This window comes from Pholcus phalangioides, unplaced genomic scaffold (assembly GCF_987345545.1).
Source record: "Pholcus phalangioides strain wild (caught in Gottingen) unplaced genomic scaffold, Ppha-v1.0 ptg000014l_1, whole genome shotgun sequence".
NCBI lineage: Eukaryota > Metazoa > Arthropoda > Arachnida > Araneae > Pholcidae > Pholcus > Pholcus phalangioides.
Window position 1 is genome coordinate 15,693,240 of NW_028301607.1, and position 24,777 is coordinate 15,718,016.

At 33.7% G+C, this 24,777-nt stretch overlaps 1 protein-coding gene across 2 annotated transcripts in view; it reads right to left on the reverse strand.

Moving 5' to 3' along the window:
* Positions 1 to 220: 220 nt before the first annotated feature.
* LOC149078205 (zwei Ig domain protein zig-8-like) overlaps positions 221 to 24,777 on the reverse strand; it is a 416,653-nt gene continuing 392,096 nt past the window's right edge. The window contains exons 3-5 of one of the 2 annotated variants that reach the window (XM_089241796.1): positions 6,793 to 7,003; positions 1,733 to 2,029; positions 221 to 447 (exon numbers count right to left, since the gene is read on the reverse strand). In XM_089241796.1, the coding sequence (XP_089097922.1) occupies positions 332 to 447; positions 1,733 to 2,029; positions 6,793 to 7,003 (624 nt within the window). In that variant the 3' untranslated portion in view covers positions 221 to 331. Of the gene's footprint in view, positions 448 to 1,723; positions 2,030 to 6,792; positions 7,004 to 24,777 lie in introns of both variants that reach the window. The other variant, XM_089241795.1, reaches the window with a different exon arrangement.

Genomic DNA, 24,777 nt, shown 5'->3' on the forward strand with positions numbered 1-24,777 from the left:
CATGTTTTCCCATCATAACCTCAATGAAAAAATCTTGACATTATAAATAGTTTTTTTTTTCTTCATAATGTATAATTTTATAGTCCAGCTCGAAAAAAAAAAGGTAAATTGTTTGTTTTTATTCCATTTTGCTTGCATCCATTTGAGTTCATTTTACCGCCAAATTTGTAGTTTTTTTTTTCTGTATTTCTCAAAATTGCATGCAACTTTTTAAATAGGCTTCTTTTTTTTTTTGCCCTCTCTAAATACAGCTTCCAAAATCATGTTCGATCATCAACGGACCCGAAATGATCAAGTTGAGGATAATATTAGTGAGACGATGGCAATCTTGTCACCTCGTTATTACAGAACCCATAGAGATAATGAAGACGAACAGGGATAGATGAGGTGATATCCTCGTCGAGCATGAAATGTTCGCGTCGTGCTGAATTGCTGCTGGGCGTTCGCCTAAAAAATAATGAAGAAAAATCATATTAATTTTTTTGAGTAGTTTTTCCACTAACAGAGAAAAAAAATTGTGTTGATAAAAACTAATTCCGATAAGAAAGTAGATATTGTAGAGTAGAAATTATTTCTATTGAATATGAATATGACATATCATTAGACATTCGAAAGGACGTTCATGTTTTAAGGATTTTCTACAGAATCAAAAATTGAACAAATTTGCTTGAAATAAGTTCAGTAGTTCAGAGCATTATGCAATTTTGACGAATAGGTGGATCGAGGCAAGCTTAATGGTGTGCAACTGTTACGGTCATATCCGGCCTCGCGCTTTGAGGGGCCTTGCATTCACGGTATCCGAGGTGAATTATTTTAGGCTGTCACCAATTCTGAAATTATTTCTTGCATTATTTATAAACTTTCATCAATGCCCCAATTGTTTCTCCCGTTAAGTCTGAATATTCATCGATTCTGGAACTATTTCTTTCATTAATTATATATTTTATCAAGTGTGGAATAGTTTCTTTCATAGATTCTGAATTTTTATTGATAATGCTTTAAATAATTTTTAACAGATTTGTCAGGAATTTTTTTCTCTCATTAGTTCAAAATTACCTTCAGTGCTGAATTTCCATCAATTTTTGTGTTAATATACATACGACTGGATTTTTAATTTTTTTTATATATTTCTCAGAATTTCTGTAATTCCTTCTATACAAAATACGAATAATGCATGCCGGGCCCCCCCCCCACAAAATATATAAAATCCGGCCAAAGGGGACCAAAACATTTTTGGTGACCCGAAATTCTTGAGATCCACCTGGTCCCGTTATAATTTTCGCAACGGGCCCCCGTGTCTGGTAAGAACGGTCCTGATTCGGAACGATACCAAAATCGGTACACATGATATTTAACGACAATGAACTTCAGAGAATCAGCTGAAACATATGGCCAACTTATCTTCTTCAACTATTTCAATTTCACGAAACGAAACCATCCTAATACAGGTGTGATTCAAACTTGCGTCTGTCAGCGATCAAGGAATGATCGTAGACACTGTGCATGTGCAAAATTACGAATTTGGGCGTTTTTTAAAGCTGTAGTCTAACAGATCACATTCAAAAAGAAATATAATTCTTATTTCTATGAGTTAATCTTTTACAATAATTTGTACAAGTTGATGAAATATAATAATGAATTTGTGAAAATATCCATCTATGAGAGTTAAGCTAAATACATTACTAAAAAGAAGAAAGAGACAGAAAAAAAAATTGACAAGTACCATAAGTACCGTTTAGGACATATACAGAGATACTGGTAGCATCAGTGTTAGATGGACAACACGTGTAGTTGCCAGAATCCTCGGGCTGAGCGTCCTTTATGAAGAGTCTGGAGACGGCGGTATCTCCAACGCCCTTGTGGATGCTGATCTCTCCTCTTGGTGGGTCAAAGTTGATCATACGTTCATCATGGTACCAGAAAACAAACACAGGTGGTTCTGGACTCTGACTTATGACGCATGTAAGATTTATGGAGCTGCCGGTCTTGACGAAAAAAGGATGAGGACCAATTATTTCAGCTTTTGCCACTGAAAGATAGAGTATAAAAGCGTCAGCGAAATATATATATATATATCTCTGTGAGATCAATAAAGATACACAAGAAGAGCATCTGAAATAGATTAAAATTCTGCGTTAAATTCTCTAAAACTGAAATAAATATGCAATACAAATACAACGCCACAACAGGCAAAATGCCCAACGAGGTGGCTGAGAAAAATGTATCAGCAAATGCAGGGACAGAGGTTCGTAACAGATTCACTTCTTTAGAACAGTAATTGCGGAAAATAGTTGATTCAAATTTTTTCTACGATCAAACAAATGTTTGTTAAATTCCACCTCTGTCAGTGAAAGAAACTCACCCTATGACATTACATTAAGGTAAATATTTACGAAGACATCGATGATGAAAATTCTTGATTTTCGAAATTTCTTCATTATACAGTATCAGCGCGAGAAAAGCGACAGAAACCGAAATTTCAATCGACGATATCTCAGAAAAATTTCACTAAAATGGTAAACACCGAATATTACGCTTTCACTGTGATAGAAAGGCACATGTTTTAGCAAATGGCTCTATTTTTTGATTGAAGTCCGTAAAAAAATGAAATTTATGTTTATATTTACTTAATTTTGTGTGACGAAGGTGCCACTACCATTTCCAAATCTCTCTTTCTCTCTCTCTCTCTCTCTCTCTCTCTTTTGTCTTATTTATTTATATACATTTTACTTTAACACTGACATTTTTTCATCCTGATACTATATGTAATTGAGGAGCTTGTTTTTAAAGGGGAAAATTTCCACTTTTCCTAAATTTACAGTATAAGTAAAAAAGTTTACACAGGTACAAAATAGTCCAACAGGAAGCACATGGGAGTGGTGGAGGGATATTTAAATACTATGTTTCCATCAACATTCAAGGGAGTTATTCACATTCGAATTTTGGAAATGTTCCGTCTTGAAAGAAAATTGGTGGATATGTTACCTTTTGATTAAAATTTGAGCTGGTCAAGTTCATACTCTGCCACGAAGCTGGGCTGGAAGAGATCTCGGCAACGGGATAAGTCCAGTGGCAAAGTTCTGGCGTTCATTCATTCAGCTGGTCAAGTCCGAAAAAATTGAAATTTGCACGTCTTCTGGGGATTCCAGAAGGTTTTAATTATCCCGGGAAGGTATCTTTACTACCCTCTCCCTCCTCGTTATTAACAATAGAAACAAGAGCATTATACAGTGAAACCTCCCATAAAGAACACTACCTATAGTCGACACCTCCACTGACAGACACAATTTTGAATTACATCGACGGGATTCAATGTGTCTTGCATTGAGACAATTACGACAATGCGTCTTACATTATCTTACATTGATAACGTATTAACGAACACTCCTCGTTAGCAGAGAAAATTTTTGGTCCCATGGGTATCTGTTATCAAGAGATGAAAAATATCGAAGTATATGTTCTCCTTTGAAAGAAAGGACTAACTTTACATTGTAATTTCTACCAAAAATATTACCGTTTGAATAAACCATGTTGGATAATCTGACAGAGCTTATCCCAAAGAGTCGACAACTGTTGAAAAGTGCATTTCAGAAAAAAAGTGGAAGCTTTCTCTTTTGAAAATAAGCTCCTCATTTATGCTTATATCGACAGAGTAATAAATTGTAAATATCTTGGATTAGTTATTTCCTCCAACTTGAAATGGAAAGCTCATACTAATTTAATTATCAATAAACAAAGAAAACTCAATTATGAACATTTAATTATCAATAAGCTTAGATAAACCAAACTGAAATCTATTATTTTGTATAACAGTTTGAGAAAAGTGTTTTATGTATTGTATTTCCCATGTATTATATGGATTAACTCTCTGGGGGGAAAAACATACAAAATTTCTATTTCGTCCATAAATCCTTTATATGGTAATTTTCGACGTTACTTTCTGCAGATTAACATTATTTTCTCTCAAAGCAATGTATCACTAATTAGTTTCAACGTGTACATGGGCTTTATTTATACAAAGTATTGTTGTTCATTTATAAAAAAAACCTGATTGCTATCCCAAAACCGAGTGATTGTGCAAAGCAGTAATATACGAAAACAAAATTTATATCAGATACCATTATCAAGAAAAAGAGTTTACAAAAAATATTTGCGCGTTCTTTCTCCAAGGGTTTGCTATGAGTTTAATGGCATTAATAGACAACAGCTTTCACTTGATATGTTCAGAGAAAAACAATAAAAAAATTTGTATTTGAAATAACGGATATTGAACAGCTCATTTTATTTGATGACTAATAAACTGTCACTGTAATTTGAAGCACCGGGGGTAACATTTATGTAGCATTCTGTAACTGGATATTGAGTATTACAGTTTATTGTGAACTATTTGGGTACGTGTACACTTTCAAGATTGCCAAGAAAATTGTTCCATTTGGGTCACTGTTTAGGGGCCATTCAAGAATTACGTAAGCAGATTTTTAGCCATTTTTGACCCCCCCCCCCCGTCAGCAGCTTAGAATATTTCATATCTTCAAAAATGGTGGTTAATGACGTAAGCAACCTTCAATCCCCCTTCCCCCCGTCTTCAAAAGTCAGCAAATCCGAAACCCCCCCCCCCCCGATGCTGACGTAATACTTCATTGACCCCTTACTACTATTGCCTATTGAAGGATTATATTCCTTTGGGTCAAATAGTGGTTGTTTTGCAGTTTTGTTTTTGTCTTTCTGTCTTGTACGTTTTTTTTTTGTCGTCTGGTCTAAAAAAAAAAAATTAACGCATTTTACTTGACACAGGATCGGATTTTATTTGACCCCCCTAGAACGCCCGATGTGCCAAAAATGACACACTTGGAGAAAAACCTTACTTCCTTTCGATGTTTCGGTATTTTTTTTATAGCGCACGCTTGGAAAAATATGTAGTAATTGATCCATGTGCTTTTTTTTTCAATTTTGTATAATGCTTGTTATAGGTGGCAGTAATATAACAAGCACAAGCATTACACAAAAACAAACTTCTTGTTATAAATAGGCAATGCCATTATAGGTTTACAATGCATACACGCACATTTCAACATGTACACCCAGGGATCGTCAACCTTCCGGACACTGTGGACCAATTGAAACTTGATGGTGTCACTTACCGCTATCCATACGAAGGTTTTTAACAGTTGGCTGATGCGAAGACTGACCTTGCGGGGAATCGAGCCTCCATCCTCTCACTCGCCACGTGAGCATTCTAGACTATCTATACTATTAGACTACAAAGGCAACGAATCCCAATTTTTTCTTAGAGCTTGTGCACACTGATCGGGACCATACAGTAGGACCTAACTGAGGAATGTCTCACACTTGCTGACACTGCCACCAGATGACGATTTATCCAAGGATGATACCACTCCCCACTACCCATATAAAGATTTTCTTTGTTCTCCACCTGGTGGCAGTATGAACAGTTGTTTTTGTTAAAAACATTCATATGGTTAGCTGAGAGTGACAACATCTTTGAATAAGTCGCCATCTGCTGGCAGTGTCAGACATTGTGAGCTTTGGCCTGAGTTAGGTCTGACTGTATGGTCTCCTTCAGTGCACACGAGATCTAAAGAAAGATTGACGTTCGTTGTCTTTGCAATCTAGTGGTTTAGAGAGCTCACCACAGCGTAATTACAACCTCTTCTTTCTTAAGCCGGGTTTTCCTAGGAGTAAAACTTTTGCGCCGCAGCAGCGTCAAAACGCTGATTGGTTAAAAACCTGAAATTCAGGTGTTTTTGACCAATCAGCGTTTTTACGCTGCGCGCGCTGTGGAAACCTGCTTCTAGGAAAACCTGGCTTTAGTAACACAATCGGCATTACCACTCCGATGATTGGTTACTAAAACCACAAAAGAAAGATAACAAAACGTCACTAGGAGCGGAGCTTTCGGCGAAACTGAATTACAATGTGCATTAACTAAAAATGTTTTGTATTGTCGCATTTGACATTCCTTCTTCTATCCAAGTAAGGTTTCCTGAGTTTTATCACAATGTTGTTTATATCAGTCACTCATTTCCAAATTGAAACACATACCTAAACCTAAAGAAATTTTTTCAACCTCTATTTTCATAACGAATTGAATAGCGTTTAAATTTTCTGTCGATATTTGTGAGTCTTACAAAACTAATATCTAGCATTGCATGCAAAAAAAAGAAAATTCTGACCCGCCCCCGCAGCGCTTTCTGCTGCTGATGCTGAACATGTCATTTTTACATTTCACCTGGTACTTACACTTTTCGCATTCCTACCACTTTTCTGTTATCAAAAAAGAAGAAAAAAAGAACAGAATAAATATAATTTATTAAAGCTTAGGATTATCATGAACCAAAAACTACACATTTTGACTTTTTTAGTGTAATTTCGAATTTTCGGAGGACTAAACAGGTTCAAAATGTCTCAAACATGTCATGATACGAAACCTCTAAAATTGATGAAATGTCATTAATTTCTAAGCCTGAGAGTAAAAACAGCACCCGCGTCAGGATTTTGAAATTCCAGATTTTCCAAAAATGGAACATCCAAGGCGTCATAGTGTTAATTTCAGACTCACTCTTTCCAGTGTCCCAGTATATTCCAGGTGAGTGAGATGCACAACATTTTTAGTAGATTGTTGTGTTCTTTCAATAAATTGCAGCCGAAAGACGTAAAAATAATACACATTTTTCGTATAAGAAATAATATATTTATATAACAGTGACCGCAAACTACTTCATATATTTTTGCTTAACATTTTCAACATGATACTACCACAAACGGACTCACCAACGACACTGAGATTAACGAACAGGCTTATCTTCGGGTCTGAGCTAACCTGGCACTCGTACAGACCCTGATCCTTGAGTTGGGCAAACTTGATCTTCAACGTCCAGTCATTGTTTCTTTCCATGTGGATAGCCTCGAAGCGTGCGTCTGTTGTGTACGTGTCCAGTCCAACTGTCAGAATGTGAAAGTCTTTCCTTCTAATCCAAGATACCTGCAAAAAATGGAGGAAAAATGACCGTTGAGAAGAAACGTTCTGAAAATATCTTCTAAAAGTAATTCTGAATTTACTTATGTCGTTAATTTTATAATACATTTTATCATTAAGGTTTTGACTTTAGCGTTTCTATAAATTCTCTAACTACTTAAGCCGTTTCGTTGGCGGTGCCCCTACAAAAGGTTTCGACGGTTTTTTGGCCTTCAAGGCTGTGGCCCTCGGGTTATATTACATTAAGGACACTAAATCTATAATGACTTATAGTACATAATGAAAACATTGTTTAAAATATTATGTATAAAATCATGTAAATTATGCATAAATCAATCTTTATCTCAAAGCTTTGGAATGATAATTTCTGGGAAATTCGCAACGTTTTCATAATTTTTGTAATCGTTCAAGTTCTCAACATGTTTTTTCTTCTTTTTTTTCGAATTTTTGTAATTATGTGAGATCGCAATGTGTAATCTCTTGAATTTTTTTAAGTGTTCAAGTTTGCAACATGTTTCCTGTCCCGTTTTTGTAATCACGCAAGTTGCCGCAACGTGTTTTCTTGAATTTTTTAATTCACAACATGTTTTCCCTCTCTTGTTTTCGTACCCGGGCAAAGCCGGTTATTTTTCCTTAGTAATAAATATTTATGTTATGGTGTTCACAAAAACTGTGGTGATTTTTAATTGTGGCAATGGGTGACATATTTTTAACCAAAGAAAAGAAGCCACAAACATTAGAAGAACTCAAACTAATCAAAGCACATCACAGTAAACTGTGATTTTAAGATTAAAAATACTCAATAATATAATGATGAGAAAATTTTGTTGTATCTTATTAGCCCTGTTATTATTATTATTTTTTTTTTATGTTCACTTTTCGAACATAACATTACGTACTATTGAAGAACATTCCAATAGAAATATACACGATAATTCATCGATGAACGGAGATAATTTATGCTAATAGGAAGTCCCTTATTCGAATGAACCGAAATATTCGTTTGTGAATAGTTAATATGAACAAAAAAAACTTACGCTCAAATGAATTATTAACTTTCTGGGAAAATTTCCTATTCAGCATCGTGTCGCCATCTACACTATATTGTTTTCAACAGAAAAAATCACTGATAATTTTTCATTATTTCCTTTCTAAAGGAAAAATCATTTAGATAGGGTGGTCGAAATCACTTTCTTCTTAATAATTGAACAATTTTTTCATCATTGAAAAGTTTTCCAACATCAAAAACTTCAGTGAATTATTTTATCAAAGGTATAGAACTAATAAACATGCAAAGAACTGCCGACTTATAAATGACGTATGAATGTGGAGGTTTTTTCCATTCCGTTCATGAAAGATGCTTTGAACAAAATTAAAGGTAAAAAAACAACGATAAATATTTACGTTTTACAATGTGATTCCATGATTCCCGTTGGCGCATTTTACTAGCGACCCGTTGATCCCTGAGGCATACTTCCAATTGGAAAAATATCCAAAAAACGTGTAGAACTCAGATACGACCATATTTCAAGGGGTTGTATAATTATCGAAATAAAAAAATTAACTTTTTATAGCGACACCATTGACTTGAAAAACCCAATTACTAAAATGTAGTGTTATTGCCCTGAGTCTAATGAGAATAGCAAAAACATATTCCGCGTTTCAAAGTGAAATATTCGCAGAGATATTTGAATTCAAAAAGGGAGGGAAAACAGCTTTAAAAAAATTTAACGGACAGCGCTTCGTTCCCTCATTTAGACTATTACTACACCAAATACCGACTCTGGCCATCTCGCTATATTGCAGTTAACTGTCATTAATGAGTTGGAAATGAAGACGCCATCTATCGGTGGTCGCCTCAAGCTCGTCCTCATTTATACTGTTCTTTCTCAACTTCTCTCAGATTTTTGAATGGAAATATCACAAGTAATATTTTTCATTGAGACAGGACATCAACCTTGTAATTGAATTTTTAAGGATGTGGCGACAGCGTCCACCACTGGATGGCGCTGTCGGCGTAATAGGGGAAAGAGCGCGCCTGCGCGATGGAGGAACTGGACTTGCGTTTGCCGCTCAAACCGGGTGGTCACAAGGCCTGCTCGTTCCTGTAGGTTCTGTAAGTAGTAAAAAACATGTGAAAAATCATTTTAAATCGGATAATTCGTTAAATAAACGTCCACAATAACGAATTACGATTGTGAAATTTGTTAAATGTGAGCCCTTTATATCGGGATGTGATCGTAAAATTTATTAAATGAGGGATCATTATATCTGGATACGATAGTAAAATTTGTTAAATGAGAGTATTACATCGGTATAGAATCGTGAAATTTGTTAAAATGGAGTTTGAGGTAAGATTTCAAAACGCTTGTCAAGTACGAGTTAATTATAGTAGGGGTCATTTCGGGTATTATCGAAAATATTCGTTAAATCGGAGTCCATTATACCCGGTTCAGACTGGTGCTCACAAGTAATAATAAAATAATTTATTTTTAGATAATAAATCTCGTCATAAATTTATCATATTTACCAATTCAAAACGGCAATTATGCATGATGACAGAGAAATGTGACTAATACAGTACGATTCATCATGTTTAACAAAGACGCTTGGGTGAGCGCGAGGTTCATAAGTGCCTGCCTAAAGCAAGCCTACTAAAGGATGCTCAGGGGTTTCGCGAGTTCGACATCATTCGTCGATACTTGTTAGAAACTTTCCTGACGAGGGGTACAACAGAAATGAACAGCATAACCACAGAAAAAGATTGCTACCGCTGAGAGTTCCACACCCAGGGGTTAGCGCACCAACATCTCGGTATGTATAAAAAAAAAGAAAAAAAAATTTGCAACGCTGTCGTTTGGAATTGGCAATAAATAGAAGGTCTCGCGTTCTAATTACCCCTCGTGTGCGGATAATAACCGTAGCGCGACAAAAGTTATTAATGACATGCAAACTCACCGGTAACAGTGATGTATAAATTTAGGGGCATTGAAAAAGAAAAACTTACCAAGATGGTCAGCCAGTCACGTACAATAACAGGAGTTATCACAGTTACCGTTAAACTTATAACTAAAGCCCGGATGCCCGGATAATATGCAAATGCATTAGTGCATATAGCATTGTATTGTATATTTTAGCACTTTTTTATAGTTTTTCATATAAATATTTTTGAATAAGCTTTTTAGTATTTTTCTATATTAATCGCATTGTATTGAAGTTTTCAAGATTATTTTTATCTTTTTATTCTTCAAATTTAATCAAATTTTGTCTAATTGTTTCTAGAAAATATTTTATCATTCAGTATTGTTCATTTTAGGACAATTTTTTTGCATTTTTAAATGCATATTTTTGGATCTCATAATGCATGTTTCCTCATTATATTTGCTCATATTTTGCAGTTTTACTGCATAAGTTTCTTCTATCTTGGAGCATACTTCAATGCTCTTAATACGCGCGTATTTATAATTTTACGTAAATATATATATTTTTCATTTTAGAGCATATATATATATTTCAACATTTTTGAATGCATATTTTAATGCTTTTTTTTTTAATTTTCCGGCAGTTTTAAATACATATTTTTTTCATTTTCGGGTATATTTTTACTTCCATACTTTAGCATTATTAGATGGATTCGCTTTAATTTTTCGCGAATTTTTTATTTCATGTCATATCTCTGAATTTTTAAATGCAGATTTATCTTTATATTTCAGTGCATGTTACAGCTTTTTCAGTGCATGTTTCCGTGTTTTCAGTGAATATTTTGCCACTTTTTATGGAGCATATATTTATCCGGTATCTGCTTATAACTAAAAATGACGCAACCAAAACTGAGGAATTGCATATTTACTAAAAATTCCTTTCCAAGAAAAATACAGGCAAGAAGAGAGAGAGAGAGAGAGAGAAACATTCGCTTTCTTCACTAAATTTCCCTTAACGGCTGTTCAAGATATTTTTCATCTGAAGAATATTTCTAGATGGTTTCATGTTCTCAATTACTAACATAAAAGATTCTTTTTTTACTTGCATTGAAATATTTTGAAATGCATTTTATTCTTTTTTTAACATTTCTTGTTCTCGAAGGATATTTACTGTAACTCATTTCCTTCTTTTTTCCATTTCTTATCCTTCTTAATGGAACATTCCTTTTCTGTCCCTTATGATTATTATTTCTTTTTTTTTTCTATTATTTTCCCGCCGTTCCAATGTTCCATCAATTTCTTCTTCTTTGGGGGAAGCTCGATTTTTCATTCCTTCTTTGTTATTATTGCTATGTGGATGTTTATTTTGGAAAAAAAAATAATAAATACGGTTGAAACTTTTATGAACACAAAAGAGAGATGGAATTTCAATGTTGTTTGTTCGCCGCCCCCCTCCCCGACCGCAATAATAATACTTATGCTGCTTCACGAATAATCACGGGGTTCTATTATCTTCGTTTGTGTCTTCTACGTTTCTTGTCAAACACGTGTCAACAGAATTTTCCAATTTCTAGAAGATAGCGTAAAATCTGTATATTTTTATGTCTCACCCGACGGATGTACTAGAATTTTCTATACGCAAAATTTCGAATAAAAATAATTTATTTTGTGTTAGAAACAGAATTGTTAATAAGAAGTGAATAGCTATCAATTTTTATACGAAAAATTTGCTGTCCCGTGATTTAATATTTTGACCATATTTTCCAATGCAAAAGTAACTTCCCCACAAACAATTTTGGAGGCTTGTGGTGCCTACATAAATTTTTGGTCAAGAAACTGACAATGACAGGTGTTCATAACCTCCTGCCCGTGGGCCAAGTACGGTCCACCAACTGGGTCCATCCCTCCAGCAAAAGATTGTCCGGTTGAAAAGTATCAGAATAAAAGGTTTGCCACATATTTCGTTCATAAAAATGCAGGAAACCGTAATTCATATGAAACATCGTCATTTATCGCCAAAAATTGCCAACGGTAAGTAAAATAGCCAATTTTCGCAAAAACTGCCAATGAAGCTACAGTAATGGCAGCTATGCACAAAATAGGGGCCTACTTTTGCAAGTTGCAATTGATGAAATGCGGTTCACCTGAAAAAAATGTATATGTTTGACAAATATATTAGCTGAATCTCTCGCGGGTGACCATATTATCTATATTTTCAGGGATATTGCCGTATATTTTCTTAATTTCACCCATTCCGACCATTTTGTAAAAATAACCATATTTCTTGAATTTTTTATTCTTCATTGTCGCATAAAAAAATATTTTCTACACTCATAAATTATATGATAATAATTATGCCTGTTGTGATTATGAATGTTCATCTCACATGTTTGTCATGGTAAATTTTTTTTATTTCATTCATTTTAAATGCAGCCAAATGTAGATGGATCAACAAGATGAATAAAACTAACAAATAGAAGTTTTGCCTATGAAGTTTTGAGAATGATTGTGATCAATAGATTCATTATTCATGATTATCCCTTGAGATTTGCAGAGGTGCTCCATATCCTGTCATTGGCGATATCGAAGTGGTTATAGCCATAATTGACAACTTTGCTTACTTTTAGCATTATTTTCAGTGAAAATTAGCGATTTATCGTGTATGAGATCCCCATTCCCGAGGAAATATGGTCATTCCAAAGATGAATTTTTCTTAAAAGTCGAAATGGGGTGTTCAAAATTCCGGTAATGCCCCGTAAAATACAGGTCATATGGTCCCCTCCACCCTGTGCTTACCAGTTTCTGTACCCCGCGAGCGGCAGAAATACCGTATATGTGGCCGGTGGTGTGAAAAAATTGTGCACCCGTGGGCTATGGAATTCATTGTGCTGTTGTTCTCTAACGCCAATAGATAAGGTCTTCATTCCGAGCATTCAGAATCGAAAACACGGATAGCAAAGTTTGCAAACCAATATGAATAAAAACAAAAGCAACACTGCAAATATACAAATATAAATAAATAAAATACACCACGTGTGGAGTTAAAAACTACGATAGAAACACGATCCTCTGTTGGTGCGTAACTTGGCAGCCACTATTTTTGGTCTATTCCACTATTTTTAAGCCATTACAAGTACTACGACTCAACCGGACATGCACGTCGTACACATCCCCCTACGAAATTCCTAATGAATCAGCACATGACGGAATGTGTGTTCTGAGCGTATGTGCGGTCGTACCCCCCCCCCCTCCAACGTATTTGTTGTCTAGTTACAATTGTTTCGTGTTCCTGCTGCCATCTGTCTTCCATTTTCTGATGTAAAGAGCTATTACGACTTGGAAAGGTGAACATGAATTTTGCGGACTGACAAAAAGTAAATAAATATGAGAAATGATTTGAGAACCGGCAAAAAAATACACAAATAGGAGAAATATAATTCAAGTGCCTCCTTCTTTTTCCCAACCAAATCATGTCCCGTAACTTTGTCTCAAGGAACAGATATAGAGAAGGTGGCCGAAGATAAAATGGCCATGATGGAAGAAAATTAATTCAAAGACAGGCAAATAAGATATAAATAGGTAAAATATTGAGAACGGAATCTGTAGTGTTTCAGAATGAATGTAAGGACCGTTGTTTTCAGTAGTTTGTACTCTAAATTGGATATTTTTATAATAACATGTATTTTATATTTTCCGTGACGACGTTGTTTTTCGTTTAATACATTCAGAATTGCTTCTGAACATTCAGCGAGCATTTTCTAGCAAATTTATTCATGTTTAAAATACGGTTGAATAATAATTAGATGGTTGTTAAGCTTTAATCCTTCGAAAGGTGTGCAGCTTGCACTTGGGTGCTCTTTCGGTTCTCTTCATGCTGTGCCACCGCATAAATGAGTGAATGAACGCCAGAACACTTTGCCACTGGACTTATCCCGTTGCAAAGATCTCATGCAGCCCAGCTTCGTAGCAGAGTCTGGAACACTTCATTTTGTGTCAAAAAAAAGGAAGAAAAAGAAGAAGAAAAACATACATAATTTTTATAACATATTTTCCCCGGAAAATTGGGTATATCTCGATTTACAAATTTTGTGGTCATTACGGACAAGATGGGGTTGGAAGTTGAAAAAAAGTTTCTGGGTTTCGTTAAGACGGATGAATGTCCGTGTATTAGGATGGATGTATATTTTGAAAGCAATGGGAGGGAAGCCCATGCCATCTCATCTGTTACCTTACACTTGTCATACTATATGTACAGGATACGAAAAAAAAACCCATGAAATTAGTATCTTATTGTGAAATATGTGCCACGCAATGAAATACGGTAAATTAAAAGGTCAAAGATAAACACACATGACCATACCCTATTCATATCTTTTGAATCCTTGAAATATCAATGTTACCTTATCCAATGCGCGGTAGGTAAACAAAACGCTTTACCTGCTGTGCACATTACATATATGACTTTTATTATTTGTATTACACCCACATATACCAAAGCAGATAATTTTGATATGAAACTAATCCCCCATTCCCATGTTCCGCTAAACGGTGAGACGTAAAGTATAAATGAACACGATTTTCATCTGGAACACTTCTACGCACAGGGTAATTCCTCACAAAAAGCAATGAAGATGTTTTTGGTTCTTCGAAAATTCTCCCAATTATTTCATTAAGGAATTACCAAGGCTTTCCATAATTTTAAGATGAGTACGTTGACATTTTATGTATTATATTTTATTACCCCTATACGTTAATACGCTTAAAATAGTGGTATTCATGAAGCGATCAACTATGCAACGCTTATTAATATTTAAAATTCCAAAAAAATTTCAACTATTAAATATTACCTTGCTGGTGTTTCATAACTAACATTTTTGAGAACTCTCAACTGAAATTATTTATTTTCTTACAAATAAATCCACATTTATCGTGCAAAAATAATAAAAATAAAAACTTCCTTTTACATCATTTCGTCCGTTTCTCACTAGTATTCACTATTATATTACTTTACCTGAAAGATGGAGGGCAGCACTAACCACACAGCGAACATATACTGCACAATTCCTCAGTCACATTAAAGCATTCTGACGCAACTCATCCCCAGATAATAAATAACTGGACAAACTGTTAATAGCAAAGTTATAGAATTGTGCTTTGCCCATTCACAGTCATCAGTAACTGCATAGATCATAACTGGCCAATCTATGAAGCGATTTGAGTTCTCAAAACATATATTTCTTTTTATTATTAAAAAAAAAACCTTGATACCATTCAAGTTACGTTAGTTTAAATTAATTTGTTTTAGTGAAAATTAATTATCTCAAATAGAATTTAATTACATTTCATCATTTATTCTAGAAGTAATTTTTGATTCCCGTTTCTGATTGCAGTTCTTACTATTTCAGCATAAAAGAAGGAAATACTCTTCTCAGGAAAAAAGAACACTGTTATTTGATGCTATTTTCAAAGAGTTATCTATTTGTTTGCTATTTCTCGAACTATAATCTCAAGGTTTTTTTTTTTTGTAACAAACAGGAATAAAATGGAATTCTAAAATTCTTCCCTCAATTTTTCATTTTTACTCCATGCGTGAACAAAAATTTGTCTGGTTGCTTTGCTAATAACTTTTTACAGCAATTTCAAAGTACCTCACGATCTATTAACGTTTTACTTTAAAGAAATGTACCATAAAAATTTTCCACTTTGTGCTAAACTGGATTAAAACAAAAGACGGGTATTTTAAAATGAAAATTGAAAAAAAAAAGAACAGAAAAAAAATCAAATCTCTTTGAACGTTAAGAGTAATAATGGGCACGTACCCATTTATGGACTTTGAAAAGCAAACTTTTTAACCACTGAAACTTAATTACCGAGTAAAACGAGTAGAGAGATGGTTTTGTAAAAGGAAGGTAGTTTAGAATTGGAGAAGGAGAAGGAAAAAAAAAATCGATGGTATGTGAAATGTCTGGTGAAATCTTTCAAACATCAGTGTAATGAGGCAAAATTTCATTAACGTTAATTCAATTTCCGTTTCATTAGGAAACAAAAACTTGTTTTCGGAAGTACAAAAAGAGATAGAATAAGAAAAGAACAAAAGAATAGCAGTTTTCATAAAATGGCGGGAGGAGAAGCACTAAAGGAAACAGCTGATGAGATATTGAGTTTCAACAAAAACTTTCCGGTGCGAATCATTTTGACTAAAACTCTCTGGCAGTTACCTTACGCCGGTGTCGATTTTTCAATTAAATATCGAGAAAAAAGCTTTTAAAGAGGTGGTTCACCTTAAATATATATATATATATGCTCCCTTCTCTCCCTACCTAAACTTAAAAATACACATTTTATGTTTCATTTACTCACTACAGAGAACTTTCACTATTACTGACACATGCAAGTTGACTATATTTTTTTCCTCAAATTTTGACGGAATTTGACCATAAACAAAAAAAAGCGTAAAATAATATATTAAATTTTTAATCATGGTTACGTAACGTTTAAGATCATATTATTGTTTTTTTTTTATTTGCATGTTCCTCACCTCCGAATAGAATTCCATTGGCTCTATACAACGTTAATTAAAATTGTTTTCGGTGAAATGAATTCCTTCGTATAATTGTGAAGGAATTATATACAGGGTGATTATAATTAAATTTCCCGCACTCTGGATAGTTTTATTCAAAACTATTCATCCGAATACTGCCAGATTTTCAGGATATATTAATGAGACCATGGGAGAGAGATTTATGCAATAAAAATAGTTCAATTTTTTTAACGCCAGGTGAATAAGTGGCACTTTTTATTTATTTTTTTCCCATGGTTCGTATAGCGTACATACCAAGTTTCGATGGAATGACTCCATCACAACGAGCGCTAGGTTGGTCTGACCTATATATTACTCAGACCTATATATAGCACCCGTTCTCTGGTGGACGTATATCTTCTTCCCCCACGGTCACATAAACGCGTCCTGAAAATTTGGCAATATTCGGATGAATAGTTTTTGGCAAAAACTACTCAGACCACACAAACACGCACGGGAACTTTAGTTATAATCACCCTGTAGATGTAATGTTTTATGATTCATTTGAATTATATTTTACAAAATAGTATTTCTATAATATCTGTTTTGGTAAATATTTAGTCACTAACTTGCATTTAATGAATGTGAGTTCTCTAAATGAAACTGTATACGTCTCTACCTCATTGAATTTACTAATTAAAAAAATATTGTATTACTTTTGCATTTGCGTTTCTCATCAATGTTTAAAATTCTACTCTTCAATATTATTTTGTATGTTCGTGTAAGTATCTATTTAATAAAACTGTGAATAGTAAAGCATTTTAATCGTTAAATGAAATTATATTTTTGTTAAATTATGAATTTATAAAGTATATTTTCGCAAAAAAACATTATTTTAATAATACGCGATCTCTCTATAGATAAATATTATCAATCCAGAGATATCACATATAAAAATAAGTAGAGGCGTTTATAGTTTTATTTAGACAACACATATTCATTAAAAACAAGTTCTCAAGATTAAATATTATTTTAATCAGGAGAATTTGTTTTTAATGAATATGCGTTGTCTAAATAAAGCTATAAACGCCTCTACCTTATCGAATGTACTGAAAAAATATGAAAACAAACCTCATATTTCACTTTTGTTTTTGCGTTTCTCATTTCTCTTTAAAATTCGACACATTTGAGTATGTTACTGTATACAGAGTGCATAGGTAACAGGACGTATGACATTTTACTGCCGAACTGTTGATCCTAGAGGCATACTTCTACTTAGAAAAAGTATCCAAATAACGTATAGTACTCAGATATGTCATTCATGTTGTAAGGAGATATATAGTTATTAAAATAAAAATGTTAACTTTTTATACGGTGTCTCCTGTGCTCTAACTCACTAACAGAAAAAAAGTTGTTGCCCTGTATCTCTTGACCAAAAAAAAAACAAACACCCCCCTTTTTAAGTGCAATATTCGCAGAGATATTCGAATTCTTCGTTTGGAAACAACATCAAATGCGGGTAAAACGGTTAATCCATATTTAACGATGCCACCCCCCCCCCCAAACTTTTCTCCGTTCTTCAAGTTTAAATATCTCAGTGAATACTGCGCTTGGAAAGGTAGAATGTTTTTTGTTGGCATGAAGGGAGACAGGGCAATAACTTTCTATCTAGGTTCATTGGCGCAGGGTGTCCGTATAAAACGTTTTTTTTTGTTTCAATAACTATACAACTACTTGCAACATGAATGGCGTACACGAGTACTCCACGTTATTCGAATACTTTTTACAATTATAAAGTATGACTCTAGTATCAATGGTTTACGAGTAAAATGCCATACGCCCTGTATACGTATAAGTGCATGAAACTATGGATAGTAAAACATTTTAATCGTTAACTAAAATTATATTTTCCGTAAATATAACTTGACGTTTCGGCCTAAATTATATATATTTTTTATTTGCATATGCCTCACCACAAAATAAAATTACATTAACAGTCTAATAGTATATTAATTAAAATTATTTCTCATAGACTAAATTTCATCGTTAAATATTGGCATGGAAAATTGATATCCATATCCAATATTTCATTACAAAATAGAGTATGGTTATATTATTTAATTTTTTTGTAGATAAGTATTTGTAATCAAGAACTTTAAAAAAGGAGTATGAGTCATTTAAATAAAATATTTATACTTCACTGAATTTGCTTTCAAGATTTGAGTGAAAGTTATACTACTTTTAGTTTTTACGTTTATCATACCGGTGTAAAATTTGGCACACATGTACGTATTAGTAAGTTACGGAAAATCCGTGTCTTTTTCTACAAAGAATTCAGTAAAATGTGTAAAATTTTAACCGAAATTATGTTCTTTTTACTAACATTCCCTCCACAAATTGAAGTTTTTTTTAACAGACTAATAGAATATCAATTAAAATTATTTCTAATGGACTAAATTTTATCGGATTGGATTGGATTTTGGGTTTATTGGCGCAAGGACCAATTTGGTCAAACTGCGCCAAAACAAATATAAAAATAAGAAAAATGTCCTTTTGTCATGTCAAAAACTAAAACTGTGCATGATAAAAAAGCAACATAAAACAATGACATGAATTGTAAAAACTATAATTTGTCATAAAAACCAATGGCTTTGATGAATTTAAAAATGCGAGATGTATCGCAATGGTCAGATAAAATGTCACGAAGTGAAAGATGATTCTGACCAAAAGCGGTCGTAAAATGATGACGATGGTCCGAACAAGTAAAAGCATGGGCAACGGTAAATGGACTTTGACAATGAGGGCACTGCGGTTGACTCTCTCGTAGTAAAAGATATGATTGTGTGATGCGACTGTAACCTATGCATAACCGGGCAAGCAGAACTAAAAAGCTAAATTTGATCGTATACTATATTGAGACATATAATTTTATAATTCATCCAAAGTATTTTCTACAAAATGTTATTTTTATAATATGTGATCTATTTGATGATAGATTTACCTAAATAGAACTGTATTCACATATCTATCTCATTGAATTTTCTGAAAAATTTTGTGAAAAAAAAATCGTACATTAGTTTTCTTTTCACATTTCTTATCTCTCTGCAAAATTGGCATTTTAGTAAGTTACCGGAAATTTGCGTGTTTCTACTAAGAACAGTAAAACGTATAAATTACCAACTAAATGTCTTTTCCTCAGCATATTTCACCACAAAATAAAATTTAATTCCCCCGTCTAAATACAGTATTAATTAAAATCATTTTTAATGAACTAAATTTCATCGTTAAATATTTGACATGATATTTTATAATTTATCCAAAGAATCTTTCACAAAATATAATTTTCACTTTAGTAGATCTCTTTGTTGATAAATATTCGCAACCAAGAACTTGTTCTTGATGAAAATGAGTTGTCTAAATAAAGCTATATAACCTCATTTTTATTGAATTTATTAAAAGACATACAGGAAAATGTCGCATTACTTATTATAACTTATTAGTAACTGTAATTTCCCGTTTTTTTATTTTTTCTTAGAATGTTAGATATTTTAGTATGCTACTGTATATCCTTGTTGGATTATATTTAATGAAACTATGGATATTGAAGCATTAAAATCGTTTATTAAAATTGAATTCCTGTTAAATTATATTTTATTGATACAATTATTCAATTTACAAATACATCAACGGAATAAATCAATTTTTTTTAGCATACATATAGTTGTATATATATATATATATATATTCAGCAGTAAAATAAAATTTTATTAATGGTTTGATGCATTGGTTTCTAATTACTTTTAATAAACTAAATTTAATGTTGGCACATTGATAACATATTATATAGGAGAAGATGAGGTGAATATGCTCGGAACCTCAATAAACGATTTATATGGTATACCTTATAAGTTTTCTATCTTTTTTCAAAGTGGTATTTTTATAATTGGTTCTTATGATCTTTTATTGATAATCTGTAGGGAGGTTTGCTGAGTTCTTGCGTGTAACATTGTAGGACTATTGTTTTATTGAACTGATTTTCTGTTTATTTATATTTTTCTTTTTTCTTGAAAGTATTGGCCAAATATCATGGTTTAAAGACAATGGAAGGGGTAAGATTTCTGTCTTTTTTTTCAAAAAAATTGTTAAATTCATTATTAACTATTACTGTTCATTTATTTTATACTTGGATGTTGTCTCATGAATCTTTCAAGATACTCTTTATCACCCATTGAAGCATCATCCATTCGAGTCAAATAGTGTTTGCGTTTGCAATAGTCTTTTTGTCTTTTCTTGTTTAAATAACATAAAATAAATATTTTCATAATAGTCGAAAAAAAGATATTATATCGAAAGAAAAACTATAGGACAGCCGTTATATGAAAATTATATTTAAATATTTTTATATTTGATTTTTATAAATTATCCGTATGACTTAACTATGATAATAAAATTGATAACTAATTCATAAATTCTTTAACGTCCACATAAAACGTGAATTAATGAATTTATTATTTATTTTGAATTCCTAGATTAAAACTGAAAATATGGATTTTTTTCAATGCCTATATAAGGTGTCCTATAAATGCTAATGCGGCCTTTATCTCAATAACCGTTCATCGTAGAGGTATGTTCCTAATTTAAAAATACTCAAAAATTATTCAGAAATTAACCTGTACCAGTTCTGAGAGTGAAAATGCAATGTGGCACAAAATAAAAAAAAAATCGGAATTTTCATACGGTCCTCTTGTTTTCCAACTTCCAATTAGAAAGATGTTGCCCTGTATCTCCTGAGGCCAACAGAAAAAAACTCCATGTTTTTAAATGCAACATTCGCTAAGATATTTGAATTCAAAAACCGCAGAAATGTTATGAAAGAACAGAAAAACTAACAGACAACGTTCTTTTTCCAACATTTATATTGTCCTTCATATCAAGAATAATACCAATTGGTTTATAAACGGGCATAGTAATCTGTTGATTCAAAAAGGAACAAATTATTTATTAAATGTATTTTCAAAATGCTGTAGAATGTAAATAATTCCACGGTGCATCTATCCATGGACATTCGAAGTAAACAAAAATTATAATTAAATATCAAAATCCTTTCATATCTAAAGAAGTTACTTTTACACACATTCCTCCTCTATATTCATTGGAATTCTCAGTTTTCTTCCGTATTTTCGTATAAATATTGTATTATTTTGCTTCTTGAAATTGTTCATCCTTAGAAAAGATTTTGCATACAATCAAATAATTTAGAAATTATCAAACCTCCCATATATTCCTTCGAATTTTCCTGTGAAACAACAAGGATATAGCGTTCTATCACAAATGCATAGAAATACGTACCAATGAAAATTAATTTAGTCTTGGAAATAACAACCTAATTTATATTTTTCTCTTAAACTACTTTAGGAAATTAATGATTAATGATTTTTTTTTTCTTTTACATTAACGGGGAATGTTTCTGACGTTATAAATTAGTCGGTGGCTCCAGCGATACAACCACTGATTATTAATTATGAGTACAACCACGATCTGTTCGCTTCATTTTTCTTTATGTTTATATCAATAATTTAATTTCTCAACGCAGGCGTGTAAACACTCAACGAGATTTCTAAGATACATTCAGTAAAATTTCAGCGGCAAACATGCTGTAGAGGGAGAATCGGAAATTTCTCCCCTTGCATTTCATGCCAAACATTTCGCCTACCCTGACTTTATGAGAGACTGTATAAGTGGGTGCGTGGCCGTATGAGTGACTATATGGTTCAGTGAATGGCCATATAAATGATCAAGTGAATGACTGGGTGAGTGGCCAAATGCATGCCCGTATGAGTAACCAAGATGGTTCTTGCATGAGCGATAAACCATGTTAGTGACAGAATGAGTGACCACACTTACTTGGTATACTGCCACACATTCGTGCGGTTACCCACCCACTCACTTGTTCACTCATAGTTACTAACCCATTGAATTAGTCACTCATACTGTCACTCACGCATTCACTTGATCACTCATATGGTCGATTATTAACCCACTCACTTGATTACTAATACAGTAACTCAATTGGTCACTCACCCACTCATTTACACACAGACGGTCAGGGCAAGAGATGGGATGAAATTTCCGAGGGCAAAATGTACCAAGGACGAAACGTGCTGGGGCGAAATTTCCGTAAACCGCTGTAAATAGAAGCATGTGAGATATTCATGTAAATTATAAGTGATACCATATTTCTTGGTTTTTTCACTGAGATACATACGTGTTAATTGCAATAATTATAGAGACTACACGATGATGCATCGCCAACGTGAGATTTTTCTCTCTTAAAAGGCACAACAAACCCAATATTGACTATGAGCATCGATAAAATTATATAATATTTAAATATCAACTAAATAAATTCCATTCCATCCATCTAGAACCGATTCTGAGCATTCGCGAAATCGGTTTGTACGGAGAGGACATACGAATATCTCAAAAAAATATGTCTCCGAAATTAAATTGCTTGGAACAGTTACAGATACAGACTCTGTAATTGCAGTAAATACATCTGAGCATTTTCCCTAATTTAGCAACACCACCACAATTTTATACCGACATTTCCTGCTCCACATTTACTTCGACTTTCACTCGCATAGCAGCATTTGACATATTCCGATTTCCTCAAAATGGTATTTTGATACCGACCATTATCTCTTTCGAATGTTTAATGGAATCCAATCAAATTCTGATTCATGCGTTTATATTTAACGGATATTTCAAAAGGAATACATATATTATCTGGAAACGGTACTTATATATGCAATAGGAGAGCTAAACGCTATTCGCAATTTTCTATCACTCAAGTAATGAACGAGTGTGTGGGATGGGGGGGGGGGGTAGGAAGCAATTTTTCCAAGATAATGGCAGATAACAGTTAATGGATGAATTTCGCAGTTAGTGCGCTGCCGTTATGCCGACGAAGCGGATTTTTAACTAGATAAAACTCCGATGTTTTCGTTCGGCCAATCGTTTTCGATTGTAGCTTCTAATAAAACTGGATGGAAGGAAATTGAACTTGAAAAGCGCCTTCAATCGTCCTCGAAATCAAATTTCGGTTACATATAAATCTCAACTGTAATTTATAATCAGTTTCTTTCTGAAGAAATTGCTTTAGTCAGAATTGTTCGATGTATTTTGAAAACACGGGTTGGAAAATTTGTGATTTTTTTTTCTCCTCTTTCTTTTGAGGTTCTTTTTCAATATCGATATAAGCGATTAATGTTCTATCCCGGGAAGCAGAGGCGTATTTATGGTTTTGTTGCATGTAGGCTGTACAAATTTTCTCAACCACTCTCCCATTCGAGTATAATTTTATTGACTCAAATTTGCAAACCTGCGTTTTATCCTTCTTTGCCCCTACCCCTGTAAATACACCTCTTTCTCTAGCTCGCTTTTATGGTAATCACTGCATTCACGGCCACTATTCTGATTGCTGATTCTCTTCGTCCTTTGCTCGGTAGTTCATTCTGTCGGTCATTCTCATGCTTACACAATATTTTGGCCAATCACAAACCTGGTTCTTTGTCTTTACGTGAACTCTCATGTTCCTAACTGGCATAGTGCCTCGCTCTATGGACCCGGCCATTTCTTCTCCCTCTACACTATTTTGGTCATTCAATGACCTGGTTCCTTGATCTCTATATCTACGCTCGAATCTCTCTAGGTCATTTTTTTTTGGTCACACATTGACCTGTCCCTTTCGCTCTCTAGGTCATTCTTTTAGTCTTTTGCTGACGTAGTCTCTTGCTCTCTAGATCAATCCTTTTGTCACTCACTGGCAGGTTCTCTGCCCTCTGGATAATGTGTGGCGTCACTCTTTGGTCTGTCACTGATTTCGTCCGTCGCTCTCTAGGTCAATCTTTTGACCCCTCATTGACAAGTTCTTTACTCTCTTGCTCGTCCTTGGTTCCTCACGTGATTGCATACTCTTTTCCTCACCCAGACGATTGCAAACACTGTAAGTCACTGGTTTGGTCCCTCACTTACCAAGTGTCTCGCTCTCTAGGTAGAGGAAGACATGGTTTTGCCACTTGCGGGCTGTAAAACTTTTTACCATGCTTCTCCCAATCTAAAATAATTTTCTTTACCGCTAATTCCTCCGAACTATATCCCGCTAAGCACCCCGTAAATACGCATCTGCCGGGAAGGCGTGTAAAAACGTATGCTAAATCCATGGCCCGTAGATTGAATGTGGACCTCGGCCTCTCATGTGAAATATCCCGCGACCTCAAACATGCATTTATAAAAATGAAGTAAGCTTCGCATACATTACCAAATGAATTAAGTGCGCC